The 16,629-nt window shown below is 42.4% G+C and overlaps 1 protein-coding gene across 2 annotated transcripts in view; it reads left to right on the top strand.

Annotated features, from left to right (window-relative positions):
* Positions 1-16,629, top strand: part of DNAH9 (dynein axonemal heavy chain 9) — a gene marked incomplete at its 5' end in the record, with an annotated part of 308,568 nt that overhangs the window by 165,003 nt on the left and 126,936 nt on the right. For both annotated transcript variants that reach the window (XM_082605525.1, XM_082605524.1), the window contains 3 exons: positions 9,093-9,258; positions 10,993-11,095; positions 11,658-11,897. In XM_082605525.1, the coding sequence (XP_082461651.1) occupies positions 9,093-9,258; positions 10,993-11,095; positions 11,658-11,897 (509 nt within the window). The remainder of the gene's footprint in view (positions 1-9,092; positions 9,259-10,992; positions 11,096-11,657; positions 11,898-16,629) is intronic.

The following is a 16,629-nucleotide window of genomic DNA, read 5'->3' as shown; positions in this document are numbered from 1 at the left end:
CTCTTCACAATGTGAGCAGTTATAGACACGATGCACTTTTAAATTTAATTGTTTTCTTAAGTCTACACAGTCAGCGAAACAAATCAAGCCTTGGTCTGTGTGTTTACCAGTTTCTGATGTGTAATTACTCCCACCATGACCAATTTCAGGCGACCCCCACCATGTCCGTGAACATGGAGTTGGGAAGAGAAGCACAGCAGAGCACCATGCATCCTATTTCCGCTCTGCAGATTCAGTAGGTGGACATAACCTCAAGAGCACAGATAATGGTAAATGTAGTCAAATAATTTGCACCTGATGAGTTTTGAATATTCATTACCTTTGTTTTTAATATAATTTACTTACTTGTAAGTTTATCTAATTTATGTTTTTAAATAATGGCTGTGTTGAACCACCAGCTCACTAAGTTCCCTGTTTTAACAGTCAGCTCTCAAGAGGCAACTCCAGCAAACCACTAACTTCATCTTGACTCCATGACACCTCAGCCACCATCAAGCCACACAATGTCATAACCTTCCACCATGGCCTGGCACCGTCACGTTCACACCCGCAGTGGTCATAAGCAGACTTCCCATGCCTGGCTGGTTCACATCCTAACACTATTTTGCTACTGAACATACATACCTCTACACTTACTTGCAAGCCTTGAGTCCAGTGACTGATCAGATTATCAGGTCTGCCCACTCTTACTACTACTATAGCTACACTGATAATAATAATCATAATAACTGATATTATCAAACATTCACCAGGGATGTGTCAGGCACTAACCTGAGATTAGACTTCCACACGTTTTAAAATCATTTAGTCTTGTACAACCTTGGAAAGTATTTGTATAACCCCCATGTTATAGATGAGAAAACCAAGGCACAGAGAAGTTAAATAAGCTACTTGCGGCTACACAGCAAGTGTGGTGGACCAGGGTTTGAACCCAGACAGTCCGACTTCAGATCCTGTGCTCTTAACCATTAAGCTATACTACCTCCCTGATAAGAAACACTTTGGAAACTGAAATAAATATTTGATAATATTACTAAATAAATAGATAGATAATAAATATTTGATAAAATTATTATTAGTGGTACTATTTGAGTAGTCTAGAGAAATTGTTTTCTAGCGTCATGTTATAATGATTTTATAATGTAAAAAAATACTTTAACCAGAGAGTGAAAATTCATAGCCAAGGAAAAGGAGAGGAGTATCATACTCTTGACTCTGAAAGATACTGGATTCCCTTACTTGGAACCTCCCATCCATTACTTCAGTCACAGTCCAAACAAGTTTTCTTATTTGGCTTCTTAGCTGAAAACATTTTAGAAGCAACAAAACGGCAGGGGAAAGGGTGCTACCAACAATTAGAAAAGTGGGAGCAAAGAGCCTGGTATCCAACAGGAAATAGAAAACATAAAAAGGAGGTGCAGCAACCCAAAGGGTAGCTGCTCTGGCATCAGAAAGGTGGCAAACTGTCCCACCCACATCAGGAGCCCATCACTCTTTTGAAGCCCAACATTTTCATTGCTGTTTGTACTGAAGACCCTTGGAATTAAGAGAAGATTCGATGTGATGTGGTGTAGTCTGCTTTAAAGGCCAGATAGTACACCCAGACAGATGTGCAAAATGTGTGTTTATAATGTGTCTGTAATGTAAAAGATGGGAAATAGCCTAATTATCCATATGATGGAATGCTAAGCATTGTTACAAAGAATGAGGAAAGTCTGTATGAATTGAGTTGGAACCATTTCCACACTGTTTATTGAGTGAGAAAAGCAAGATACAGAACAGTGTATATAGTATGCTCCAAAGTATATCTTGTTTAAAAAGAGATATATAAAAATTTACATATATATATACACACACACTCATACATCTATGCTTGTATGTACTAAGAATATCTCCAGGAGGACACACAAGAAACAGCTGTTGCCCCTGGCAAGGGGAACTGGATGCTAAGAGTGGGATGGAGAATGACTTAAACTTTTAAAAAATTATGAAATATTTCAAGCATGCAGAAAAGTACAGAAAATAGTGTAACAGATGCCCATGTACCCACAACCCAGATTTCACAGATGTTAACATTTTGTCATTTTGCTATGGATCTTAGCATTTTAAGTGCAGCCAACATACCACCCCCATCCCTTCCTCTGTCTTGCCCCTCATTAACCAGACTAGGACCACTAGAGTTGATGTGCATTACTCAGAATTTACGCTTTTGATACATATATGTACCCATAAAATACACCATGTTGTTGTGTGTATTTAAATTATAAATATGTATCATACTGTAACTTCTTTGGTAACTTGCTTTTTTCATCATTGTCTTTTAATGCATGCAGAACTTTTTCATTGGTTTTTCACTGCTGCATAGAATTCCCTTGTGTGAATAAATCACAGCTCATTTATCCATTCTCCTACTAAAAGGCAGCATAATTTTTTAACATTTTCCCTTTTAAAAAACATTTTTTGAGTTATAATTGACATACAATACATGGCACACATTAAAGTATACAATCTGATACATTTTGAAATATTTACCTATCATGAAACCATCACTACAATCAAAATAATGAATACATCCATCACCTCCGTGAGTCCCTCACCTCCCTTGGTAATCCCTCCCTCCCTCCCAACCCCCCGACCCTGTCCTGTGCCTAAGGCAACCACTGGTCTGTTTCTGTCACAATAGGTTAGTTTGCATTTTCTAGAATTTTATACAATGTATACAATTTTATACAATTATACAATGGAATCATCATACAGTAGGCCCTCTTTTTTGTCTGGGTCCTTTCACTCAGCATGATTTTGAGATTTATCCATGTTGTTGAGGGTACAATAGTTCATTCTTTTCATTCCTGAATAGCAAGATAAAATATGTAAAACACTCAAAATGGTTCCTAGCATACAATAAGTGCTCAGTAAATGGAAGCTGTTATTCTAACAATATTAAAATCCTTCTCAAATTTAAAAATCTATAAATATTATGCAATAATCTCTAAGCCCCAACTGCCAGAACAAAAGGAACACAAGCAAACCCCTTTTGCTTGAAAAAGGCATTTAACATAAACTATGCTAAAACAAAAATAATGTTTTTGGAAAAAATGTTCCAGCTTTCAAATGGGCAGTAACTTCACCCCAGCATGTCAATTCACTGAGGTCTCCAGGGGGATGTTTTGCAGCTCACTCATCCTGCTAGTCCATTGAATGCCATTTTTCTCAAAATCAGATGTTCTTTTATAGAGAAGGCAGCTGCTTGATATTCCCTGCATCTCTCCTCTGTTATTGCATCCAGGTCTGGGGTCTCCATTGAGTACTTTTCTAAACTCAGATTCAAAATTCTTTTAAATACAAATGCAGGTTGTGTTTCAAGGCATTCACATTGCTCACCAGTGCAGATAGCACTTGCTTTATTTGAAGTTTATACTCTGCCAAACCACTGTATTATCAGTAATGCTTTTGACTGCAAGCCGCAGAAAATCTGATAGTGACATAAACAGAGATTCTTTTTTCATGCAACAAGAAGTCTTGAGGTAGGCAGTTGCTAATGCTAAATCAATGGTTCAATGATATTGAGGCTATAGTAACTATTAGTCTCTTAGATGGTACCTCAGGGTAGCAGAGTGGCTGCTGCTCTGGCCATCACATCTGCATTCCAAATGGAAAAAAAAAAAGATAAAGGGAAGAGTTAGTGCCCATGTCAGGAAATGATAGCTCTCCAGGCACCCCAATGTGGACTTATGTGTGTGTGTTAACTGTTCAGAACTGTGTCACATGGCCACCTCAGCTGGAAAGTGACTAAGGAGAAGGAAGTAGGAAATGGTGTCCATCACGGATCTGATGATCTTTATTTTTACAAGATGAGAAAATGAGGCTTTAGAGGTGTTAAGGGACTTCCCTCAAAGTCACACAGTGAGTTAATAGCCAGGCTGTCTTATTTCACTGAGCTACAGCGTCCATCCACTTTGATAAGACAGTAAGTCATGCATCTAAATTTCCATAATAGAATGCCAACTTTGCTTCCGTTCATCTGATATCTGGAGCACATGGACGTCTCTGCCTTTGACAGTAAATAAAATAGGGCCTTCACGTGGTCATTGAAACTCTCAGACTTCACTTGATTATTCACCAGCAGCTGCACAAATCGCAGATTACTAACACTGACACCTTGGCTGAGAGAGGCAGATCTCCGTTCCTCTAGCTGCTCTAAATGCCACAGATGCAGTTGCACTGCTTTCTTTCCCTTTGCTGAGTTACCATTTAATGATCCACCCTTTGGTGTTGATTGAAAGTTAGGACAATAAAAGATAATTTTCAGGGTTTTTTTTAATATCTCCATGCCCATTTTGCAGCATGATACACCTTTTGTAAGTTTCCACGATATATGCCTTTTAGAATTGAGTGCCTGAAAAGTTTTTTCATACAAAAGTAGAGATGGGTTTATACCAGTGATCTGGGGTGACATGGTTACTGTAATTAAACACAGATTTAATTCTGAGCTTTCAAGGAGGCAGTTCATAAAGAACAATGTGACCATTTTTATTTGGTTACAGTAACTATGTCATCCCTGATTACTGGTACCAATAAGTTTCTTCTATATTGTTTTGGAATCCCTTTTTAGCCTTTATTTTAATTGGTCTATTTTATGTCTGTTGAAATAACTTAAGCCTTTTCTCATTCATTTTGAAAATATAAGGAATTTTTAAAACTAAAAGAATTTGCAATAACCCATAGACAGGACAGTTTAGAAAGGGAAAAGGAGAGGTAAAGAACTGGGTCACAGCATCACTGGGCTTATATTTGCAGTGTAAAGTGAGTGAGCCAAAATGATGCTCGTCACAGTCCTGAATTCTCCTGCCATCCAACTGTGATTTGAAGTATTAGTTTAACAAATATTTGAGTGCGTAATTATGCTTATTAGATAGGAACTCAGGTGTCTGAGTCCTTGTGTAAAACAAATCTCCATCACCTATTCATTAAAAGTTTAAGGTTGGACAGGACCTTAAAGAATATCTGATCAAACTCTTGACCTCAAAGGAGCATTACGTTATCACAGATAGACAACTCTCGCCACTTGCCTGAATATCTTCCAAAAAGAAGATGACACAAAATTAAATCATCAAAGACCATCTAGTGGGCAAGACACTCTACTTGGAATGGGGGGAGGGGTTTCAAAGTATAAGGAAATTGAAAACAACATGTTTCATACTATAGGGAAACCATTCCATAAATTTTGGCACCTCCAAATTATAGAACACAATGCAGCAATTAAAAATCATGTTTTGGGAGGTTAAGTATTATCATATAAAGAGGTTTACAATATGAGAAATGAAAAAAACATATACAGGCAGAATATACAGTACAATTCCAATTTTGTAAAGGAAAAAATCTAACAGAGCAAATAGACTAGAATGAAATACACCAAAATATTGAATGTAATGCTTACTGCTAGGTGATAGAATTATGGGCAATTTTCATTTTCATCTTTATGATTTTCTATGCTTTTCAATTTTTATATAATGAATATGTATTATTTTATAATCATACGAAGTATGTTATTTTTTGAAAGAATAAATCAAAAGCCCTTATAATATAACTGAAACATCTTAATGTGAAAAATTGGATAATATGAAAGGAAAATAGTTCAAACACAGATACACAAATCATGTCAGTGCAAAGTAAGACACAGTTAATTATTAATGATCTCTGTCAAAAACATGGTCAGGCAATGAGTTAACTAAACCTGGGATTTCTGAAGGGCGGAAGCCAGGTCGTAGTAAAGTTTAAGAAGTACCTTGCTGTGGTGGTTACATAAGAAGATGCCATAGTCAGACAGACCTGGATTAGAATCCTGGCTTTGCCCCCAGTAGCTGTATGACCTTGGATAAAGTCCTTTTACTTCCCTAAAGCTCAGTTTTCTCATTTGTTGAAAGAAGTTTTTAAAGGTGATGACAATGCATGCTAGGGCTGCTCTGAGGGGTCAGTGATATGGTGCACATCCAGTCCTCCATACAAAGCCAGGTCCCTAGTGATGCTCTGTGAGTGAATGAATGCACGGCTCTGGTGCTCAGAGACTGGAGGAATCGTGGGACTGCAGTGGTCAAGGAAGCCCTGGAGAAGGGTTGGGACATAAGGGTTCACAAGCCCTCTCTTCCTCAGTGATATGAAAGAAGCACTGAAATGAGTATCAACAGCCCTGGGTTCTAATTACAGCACAGCATTTAGCCTGCCTTAGCCTCTGTTTCCTTAGTTACAAAGAGGGGATGATAAGTCTTTCTTTGCCTATTCATGGAGTTTGTTATCATAATAAAAGTCATTCATTCATTCATTCTTTAATAATTTTTTGAATACCCTCCTTTGTGCTAAATAGTATTCTAGGTGCTGGGGTTATGACACTGAACAAAACAGAGAAAGATTCCTGGCCTTGTGGAGTTTATAATGTGGAGGAAGGGAGATAAATAAACAAGATGAATAAGAAAGATATAGAGGATATTAAGTGGTAATAAGTGTTATGGAGAAAAATGAAGCAGGAGCAGGGAGTAGGAGGTGGGGTTTTAATTTGGGCTTGAGTGCCAGGAAAGAGCTTGCTGAGAAGATGGCATTTGAGTAAATAAACGCATAATGGGAGTGAAGGAGCAAACTTCTGGCATTTGGGAGAAGAGGACTGCAGACAGAGGAAGCAGCCAGAGCAAAGGCCCCGAGGCCGGGAGTGCCTAGTGAGTCAGAAGCAGGATGGCTGGAGCAGAGGGAGTGAAGAGAGGAGCAGTGGCAGAGAAAAACCGAGATGCGTGGTTCCCCAAGTAACCAGACTGGCTTTTGCTCCAAGTGAGATGGGACACCACCCGAGGGTTTTAACCAGGGGACTGGCGCGGTCTGATTTACATCTTACAAGAATACCCCTGTCTGCTGTCTTGAGAATATAGCGTAAGGATCTAGGGCAAAAGCAGCAAGACCATTTGGGAGGATGTCACAGTCACCAGGTGAGAGCCTCGGACAAGGATGGTAGCAGTGGAGACAGTGAAATGAGGTAACAAACAGGAACCCACTTTGAAAATGAAGCAGCTCTTCAATGCACAGTGGTGGTGAAACGGTGCAGGAGGGATGGTGTGAATCAAAACACGGGGCAGCTGCTGCTCCTCCACGTGGCCACAGGCTGACCGCCCAGCCGTTCCCGATGGAGAAATGCAGTAAGACTGCACAGGTGAGCTCCAGGGCTGGGTATGGCCTTGTGTGCAACAGTGTAGAACCTGGAAAGTTGGTGGGAGGGTCACATTTCTTGATATGTCTCATTTGTTTAGTGCCTTCAACATCAACATTTTTGCTGAAATGTAAACCGACTTTTGCTCCTCCAGTTCTACCTGGAAGCAAAAGAATTCACTACCATTCCATTCTAGATGGGACTTGGGGCAGAGCTCGGCCAGGAAGGGATCCAGCATGTGTGTGCCTTTCCTGGGGAGACCTCTCTTTCTCTGGAGTACTTGACATCATCTGTTTGAGATAATCCCGTGCATTCCAAGCCCACTTCTTGTTAGCTGATGTGCTTTTCTCCTCAACAATTCTTGAGAAGCGTAAAAAGCTTAATCAACCCAAATTACAGGGTCTGCTTAATTCCAGGAGTTGATTTGAATATCATTGCTTTGGGAGGAGGAGAAACAAGTCTTCCTAAGGAGAGAATTTCCTATTAGAAGGACTGTTCTCAAAGGCATGTCCTTGACAGCCCATTAATTATATTTCATTTTGACAGATCTCATATATAGTTGTTATAGCTTAAGGGGGGGAAGAAGGTGTTGGGTGATTAATTGGTTGATAGTGTATGTTAATTGCATGCTAATTAAATTTAAATTTAATTCATATTTGGAACACTTAATTTAACTCAGGACCAGAAAATTGGAATATTCAAGCTTCTTGAAGGAACTTGTCTTTCTATCTGTCACCTTCATATGTCTGTTGACACCTCCTTCTTGTTTACAAACTTGTTTTTCAAGAAAAGGAATCAGATGGTTCTTAGAGCCTCCAGCGGTAATAGTATTGGTTCTTGCAATACATTAATATTTAATTGCTTTATTGAAAAAAAATACATGTATCTCCAGCCTATTACTTAAATTTGCTCTAAACAAGTCCTGTCAGGCTGGAAAACCGTACTCTTTGATTGCTTCCCTCTGGCTGGGTAATTGAAGAAGCAGCTCCAGGAGAGAGTCTGTACTTGGTTTCCAGAAAGGCACTGAAGAAGATCTGATACCTGAAGGCAGAGGGGCGCTGTTCATGATACTGCAAGCTTCTGGGAAATTCTCTGGGGCTCTTGTTTCTGCTCTCCCTCAGGGAACCCCAGCAGGTGAACTCTCTGAGAATACTGTTGACAGAATATCCGGTGTTTCCTCTCTTATAGCCCAGGGGTGGAAGGAGCCTCCTCCCAGTCCTGGGATGGGCTGCTCCCCTGCTGTCTTAGGTAGAGAGGGCAGGTCTACCCAGGATCTGGTTGTCTGCAGATTTCCTTAGGGGTAGAGTACTAGGCCTTGGGACTTCTGTTTCTAGTCTACAAACAAAGAAAGTGGACCGCAAGTGTGGTAGAAGGGACATGGGCTTTGAAGTTTAACTGGTTTGGATCTGTATCCTGGCTCTACCTTAGAAGAGTTAATTCATTCTTCTGAGTCTCAGTTCTGTCACCTATAAAAGGGGTGATGGTACTAATCTTGTTGCAGTGTTGTAAGGATTCAGTGAGACCATAAATGTCTGTAAAAACCTAACGGACTTCCCTGGCAGAACAGTGGTTAAGACTCCATGCTTCCAACATAGGGGGCACAGGTTCCCTCCTTGGTCGGGGAACTAAGATCCCGCAGGCTGCACAGTGTGGCCAAAAAAAACCAAAAAACAAAAAAACCCTAACACAGTGCGCAGTCAGATGTTCAAAGCCTGGGCACTGCTGTCACCACTCCTGCCTGGTCGTCGGCCGCCTTCCCTCTGGTCCTGTAGAACCGCCTGCTGCTGGGAGCAGCTCTTGTTGTTTGCACGCTACACCATGGCTTGTCCTTGACATTGGACTGTCTTAGAACTGGCATCTGAGCTTTGAACCTCCTTCCCTCACTCACTGGCTCTCTCCTCAGCTGTCCTGGAGAAGCCTCTGGAGAAGAAAGCGGGCAGAAGTTACGGCCCCACAGGCAACAAGAAGCTTATATATTTCATAGATGACATGAACATGCCTGAGGTGGACGCCTACGGGACTGCACAGCCCCACACCATCCTCAGGCAGCACCTGGATTACGGCCACTGGTAAGAGCACACATAAAGGGACTCGGCCGGGTGGAGGACAGGTCCAAGGCCGATCGCTGTCCTGTTGTCGGAGCTGCAGACCTCAGCTCAGCTCTAGTGCCAGACGAGAATCGCCACAGCAAACTGAGTCCCTCCTGGGATTCTGTTTCCTAGGTGCTCTTCCTTCCAACAGGGAATTGAGACCCACCAGAAGAGGTTGGTCAGAGAAGGTACTGAGCTCTCATTTAAGGAAAAATGTCTACTTTTTCCCTCAATATTCATCTCTAAAGCTGCCTTCTCCAAGCTCCCAAAGCAGAGTTAACCAGTCCCCCTCCCCCTGTGGTTCTATCGCAGTGAGCAGGGCCTTCGCTGAGAACAGCTAACATTCTGTATAGTGCACGTGTGTTTGCGGGTCTTAATAGCCTTTGTCTTTTCAGAGCATCTCACAGGCTCTGATGTTATCTCCTGCAACAGAATAGTTTTTAATGGCAAAAGGTCTAGACTTGCCAGAAAGAAAAAAGCAAGTCAGTGATTTGAGATAACTCTGGCTCACCTTCCTACCTCACACTGAATCTGCTGCTGCTGAGAAAGAGCAGGGAGGGCCAAGAGGGAATTCAGAGAGAGGAATTACAGTTATGACGACAGTCACCCAAGTTGCCTTTCATTCACTCCTAAGGTCTTTGTTGGACGCATGCCATGGACCACCATCCACAATCTCCACACCAGTATTCGAGCAGCTGAAGTCTCCTGGAAAAAATCAGGCTACTTATTGAATAGTTTTACTTTAGATTCGTGGTCACAAACCTTCAATGGGAAGTAGAAACTTCCTGGAAATTCTACTGTATTGCCTTCATATGTTTACATTTCCACCCTCCGAAATGCCTACTTCATGCCTTCTCCTCTCTCCTCAAACGTCCCACCCGACCTCAGCTGATGGTCACTCCTGCCATCTCCACTTCTAGCTTCCACACCTATACGACTTACTTCCATCCCTGTGCATCTTTTTCTCCCTCCCCTTATTACATTTTCCCTGAGGCTCAACCACCCACCAGCATCTTGAGTCTACCCTCTCCATCTCTCAAAATCTCACTTCACCTACTAGTTCCCCTGTCTCCCGATGGGCTCCTTCATATTAGTGTCTAAATCTGCACAAATTTATCCTATTGTGTTAAAAATCATTTTCTAATTACTGCTCTGTTTCTCTCTGCATAACCAGATTCTCTCCTTTGTCTCCACTTCCTCATCTCCCGCTCACTCCTCTGTCCACTATGATTAGGTTTCTGTTTCCTCCACTTTACTGAACTGTTCCTGCTTGTCCACTATGATTAGGTTTCTGTTTCCTCCACTTTACTGAACTGTTCCTGCTCAACTAACTGTATCTTTATTGTGAAATCCAACAGACCCCGTTGGGTCACCATGTTTCTTATCTTCTCTGCAGCACTTGATGTGGTTGACTGCTCTGTCCTGTTGGAAATACTGGCTTCCTTTGCTTCCTGGATACTACACACCCTTGATTTCCTCCTACCTCTTTGACCATCTTTGTGGTCTCTTCTTCCGGCGCTACTTCCATAGATGTCGTATCCCTTAGCAATTTGTCCTAAGCTCTTGTCTCTTCTCAGTTTCTACCAATGTATCTAGACTGTTTTTTACCCCCCAAACACATGAATGATCAGGCACATCCCAGCTCACCTTGACAGCACACTTACCTGCTTCTGCCCTCACTCAACTCTCGTCCATGGTTTCTGACTGTTCCAGGTATGATCGAAACAAACTGTCCCTAAAGGAGGTCATGAATGTCCAGTACATTTCCTGTATGAACCCCACTGCGGGCAGCTTCACCATCAACCCACGGCTTCAGGTACAGGAGGAACTGTGACCCCGGGGTTCTAAACACCACCTTCCAGGCTTATGTCACTGAACTATGTGTGATAATTGCCCCCCCCCCGTCCAGCCTCTTCAAGTGGTAAATCATACAGGATGCTGATTCGCATTTTCAGGGAGACAGAAAAACCCCTAGACCCAGAGTTCTGAAGCTTTTTGAGCCAGAAGGAATCAGGGTTCATCTAATTCAACTTGGTCTTCAGGTTGAGAGAACTTCAGATAGGTGAATGACCCTCCCAAGGTCATGTGCATTCTCAGGATCACATTCAGATTTGGACTCAGATTCCCAGAGTCCAAGTGCCATTCCCTTCCTGCTTCACCTTGCTGACGTCTTTGACCAGAGGTCCAAAACCCATTAATCATTTTAGATTCAACCTGAGTTTGGGTTTAATGTGAGAAATGTGGCCAGAATGTAGAATTCAAAGCCCTTCTAAGAATTCTTCACCATCTTATCCAAATCCTGAAGAGGTGATTTCTGTCCTGTGACCACGGATGTCTAACTCGTGGCCTCCTCCACGTGCCTCTGCTCCCCTATCCAGCGTCACTTCAGCGTGTTCGCCCTCTCCTTCCCGGGAGCAGACGCCCTGTCCTCCATCTACTGCACCATCCTGACTCAGCACCTGAAGCTTGGGAACTTCCCGGCACCACTGCAGAAATACGTCCCCCAGCTGATCCGTCTGGCCATTACCTTCCACCAGAAGATCGCCACCACGTTCCTCCCCACAGCAATCAGATTCCATTACATCTTCAACCTCAGGGACTTGGCCAACATTTTCCAGGTGAGTCCATCGGCTCCAAGACACACTAGGAGGCTTAGCCATGATCCTGTCCCCTCCATTCTTTGCCAAACTCTCAGGCAAAGGCACAGTTCATACGGAGTGACGAATGTACAAGTAAACAGAGTGCTGTGGGGTCCGTGAGGGTCTGTTCAACATAATAGAATTCTCTTTGCCCATTAGCTTAATTCTTGGTAAGCAGAGTGTGGTTATTTCTGAGTTGGTTCCTTCGGGCTGGAGAAGGCTCAGCATTTTGGAGATAATGTCATCTAATGGTTCCAACATGCCTAGAAAAGAAAGTGACACAGAAGAAAGCGAGAAAACTATTTTGCAGGCCCTGGTGGTACACCCATCATTCTTGGGATGAAAAATAACATCCCCTAAACCATGCAGGATAGCTCTGCTTCCTAAAGAAGCCATGTCATACTATTCCGAAGACAGCATCCGCCAGCCACTGGGATGCGTCAGTCCTAAAAATTCCAGGTTGTTTTCCAGGTCAAAGCCATTTCAGATCCTTCCAGCTGCTCATCTGAATAGTGGTGGCCTGTGTCTGCCTGGTGCTTCCAGTTGCTTGCCCCTTCACTATCAAAACCTCCAGAGGTCAATGCAGCAAACCCGGCCCCCTCTTCCCCTTGGCCAGGTACCGCATCCTGTTGTGATGGGTCCACAACCCTCCCATCCTGGATGAGAATCTGCAGAAACTGCTTTTCAGAGAGACCCCCCCCTCCAGGATAGTTCTGAGCCATTATTGAGGGAAGGTGCCTGTTATCCCAAGCAGAGGCCACATCTGTAGGGAAATATCAGCATGATCAGGGAATGAGGCATGACCCTCCATGGGGAGCACATGTGTTTGGGGTTAATTACACTACCTGTGCAGGTAGGACTCTGGGGAGCCTCAGACTAACAAAGGTCCAGACTCTCAGGCCATAGAGCCTGCAGGTTCCATGGTCAAAAGAAGCAGAAACCCACTAACTATTAGTTCAGAGATCCAAGAGTGATGCTCCCAAAAAGCTTACCTGGAGGGTAGACCACAGCCCCACAGCCAGGTTGAGTCTCCGAGAGCTCCTGTAAGCTGGCTCAGGACAGCGCTCCTGGGTCACGTGCCTCCCAAGTGTTAACTCAGCTACAAATGAGGAAACCCACCCGCAGAGCTTACACAGCCAGCCAGGGCAGGAGCCAGAATAGAACCTAGGCCTTTCAGGCCCCTGGCCAGAACCCCTTTCCACCACGCCATTCTGTCCTTCTCACCCGTTCTTTCTATGAGGAGAACAGCATAGGACAGTTAAGGCAGCAAGAAAGACTCAGCTCCAAGCCTGTAAAACCCACAGCTCCATGGCCCTCAGACCTGGATGGTGGCAAAGTTTGTGCATTCCCACCCTTATCTCCCATTTACTGAGTATTAATTGAGAAAGACTTTTTTTTTTTTTTTTTTTTATCACACAAGCCATCTCTGAAATCTCACTGCGACAGGATGAGCTGGGGGCGTCCCCATGTGCATCTTCCAGATGAGCAAAAAGGAGTTGAGCCATTTGATCAAATTCACGCTGCCCGTAGTGGCAGAACTAAAGGAGAAAGAGGCATTCGGTCTCCCTCACACGAAGCGCCAGCCCAGCTCCTGCCTGGACAGCGCCTTGTCACCTGTGTGACCTGAGATTCATACTCACGACAACCCTTTGGGATACACGTTATTATCCCAATTTAACAGAGGCTCGGAGAAGTTGCCAGCTGGTAGATGACGGCAGGAATGGCCGTGGAGGTAGAAAAGTACACACCGTGTTAGTGGAATAACAAGTAGGTGGAAGCGGATAGTGACGTGGAGAGGTCGCGAGCAGTGAGATGGGGGAGGGAATTTGAGAACAGAGAGGATCCTTGTAAAAAGTCCGCCTTCAGTCTGTAATAAAGCTGGCATTTATTGAGCCAGTCCTACACCCTTGCATCTATTAGCTAATAATTTAATCCTCACAACAACCATATCAGGTAACATACTGATCATTTCCAATTTAGAAATGACAAAACCGTGCTACAGACAAATCAAGTAGCTTCAGTATGTTCAGCGTAACTGGTAAACAGAAGCCTCAGATCCAAAAACTAGGCGGACTCAGCTCCACTATGCTGGGAATTCGGGGCGGCAAACACTTCCTCAGGAAGGAGGGTTCTAGTCCAGCCTGTTTTGGTGGCAACCGTGCAAAGTCAAGGAGGAGCCAGGGAGGGGAGATATTGGCATGGGAGGCTAAGTCTGTTTCTTTTCCGGACTCAGGCAGCCTGAGTGGCACCCCCGGGCTCTGTGTCCCAGCCGGGCCTCCCTGCAGCCTGCCAGCTGTCAGCCCCCTGCCCCAGATGGGGGAAAGCGCATCGCTACTGGAGCCCCTGCCTCCCTCCAGCGCCGCCCCTCCTCACCCTCCTCCTCCAGAGCCGAGTTTCAAGGCCACAGCTTGGCTACAACATCCCCGTCCCGCCCCCTCCGGCCTGCTTGTCTGAAGAAGTCCTGACAGACGAGCAGAAGGGAGGGTGTTGTCCCCGGGGAGACAGGCGCTGCCTGGAGAACATGCTGTTTTCCTCCATCCAGCTTGATCCCAGCCTCAGTCATTCAGACCTCCTCTGCACTTCACGCACTCTGTCCAGAATTCAGTCATCAGGACAGAATTTGATAGTGCCCTGAGTAGCAGAAATCATTAACCGTTCCCATCTCAGTGCTACACAAAACTGTCTAAGATGGTGCAAAGTTTGCTCTTGACGTGCTCTCATCGACTCAGCCCTTAATTGTCAGTCAGCCTGAGTGTTCAGCTGTAACAGGGCTTATACACATCAGCTGATGGCACCCCTCACTGTAAAACCCAGTCCCGGAGTCAGCATTCCTGGCGGGGCTTCTTCCCGCCGTCTGCACCTCACACAGGGCTGGTACATAGGAGACCCGGGAAGGAGACGGGCTGAGATGTATGTGTGAGTGGGCCCAAAGGGACCTAATGAGATTTCTCTCCTTTTCTAAAATAAACTTTTATTAAAGTATAGCATCCAAGTAGAAAAGCACACAGGCCATAAGCATAGAGCTTGGTTGACACAAAGTCATCACAGCTATGTAACCACAACTCAGATCAAGAAGTACAACATTCCCAGCATCCATGGAACTCCTCCTTTTTCTTTCTTCCCTTCACTCTTTTCTCCTCCTTCCAGAGCTAATTACTGTCTGGACTTCTAACACCATAAGTTATTTTGGCCTATTTGGGGACTTTATATAAATGGAATCATATGGTAAATATCCTTTTGTGTCTTTGTTCAATATTATGTTTGTACTTATATATACAATCATGTCACTGGTGAAAATGAATCATAGTAACAATTTCTTTCTTTCCAACCCTTAAATCTTCTAATTTCTTTTTCTTACTGTGCTGGCTACAGCTGCCACTACAAGGAAGAGAAGTGGTGAGAGTGGCATTTTGCAGCGTTCCTAATTTTAGGGGAAAGCTTTTAATAGTTGTCCATTAAGTGTGATGCTTACTATAGATTTTTGTGTATGCTCTTTACCAGTTTAAGAAAATTTATTTCTGTTTATAGTTTACCAAGAGTTTTTTTTTTTATCATGAGTATTTGTTGAAACTTAAATGATTTTTCTATATCTGTTGAAATAATTATATCCATTTTTTCTCCATTTTTTCTGGAAATGTGATAAATTACATAGATTATTTTTGAATGTTAAATCAACCTTGCATTCCTATAATCAACCCAACTTAGTTGTTACATGGTGAACTTATTTTATTTTCTGGATTTCATTCACTGTTTTTTTCTATATAACATTTGCACCTATATTAATAAGATTTTCCTATAATTTCTCTTTCTTCTAGTATTCTAAGGTTATGAAGTCCTCATAAAAAAATGCATTGGGAAACGTTTCCTCTTTTTCTACTCTCTGGAAGATTTTTTAAAACACTGTATTGTGCCTTTCTTAAATGTCAGAAGAATTTAATGATGAAACCATCTGAAGTTTTTTTTGTGAAAGACTAAATTATAAATTCAATTACTTTAATACATATTACACAATTCACATTTTCTATTTCTTTATGTATCAGTTGTGGTAAGATGTCAGTGTCATCAATTTCTAATTTATTGGCACAAAATTGTTTATAGTATCCTGTTGTTATCTTTTAACTATCTGTTTTATCTGACATATGTTCTCTTTTTTGTTCTGGCTATGTGTGTCTTTTCTGTTTTTCTCTTTCTATCTTCTATCAGCCCTATCAGGGAGTTATCAGTTGTGCTAGTCTTTTCAAAAGAAATGGAAAAAGAAAAGAAAAGTATACCAATATTATGTGTTTGACTTTATTGGTTATCTCTATTTGATATGTTTTTTATATTATTAAAATTTGTTCTTTTCTTTATAATCTCTTTCTTCCTACTTACTCTGGGATTGGGGTAAGTTTATTCTTGTTTTTCTAACTTCTTGACATGGCTACTTAGATCATTAATTGTCAGCCTTTCACCTCTTCTGAAATGTTTATCTTAAGGCTATAAAGTTATCTCTAATTATACCATTCACTGCATCATGCAGGCTTTTATGTGTTATATTTTTTTTCATTCATTTCATAATATTTCTTAATTTTCCCTATGATTCCTTCTTTAACCCGTGGGGTATTTGGAAGTATATTGCTTTATTTCCAAAATTTAGAGGCACTCAACATGAGCTGGGAGAAGCAAACCTGTACAAAGAAAAATAATTTTAGAAACTTATAATTCTTCTATA

The sequence above is a fragment of the Mesoplodon mirus genome (assembly GCF_964341445.2).
Source record: "Mesoplodon mirus genome assembly, chromosome: 18".
NCBI classification, from domain to species: Eukaryota; Metazoa; Chordata; class Mammalia; order Artiodactyla; family Ziphiidae; genus Mesoplodon; species Mesoplodon mirus.
The sequence above is the reverse complement of the archived record's forward strand: the minus strand, read 5'-3'. Positions and strand labels throughout refer to the sequence as shown.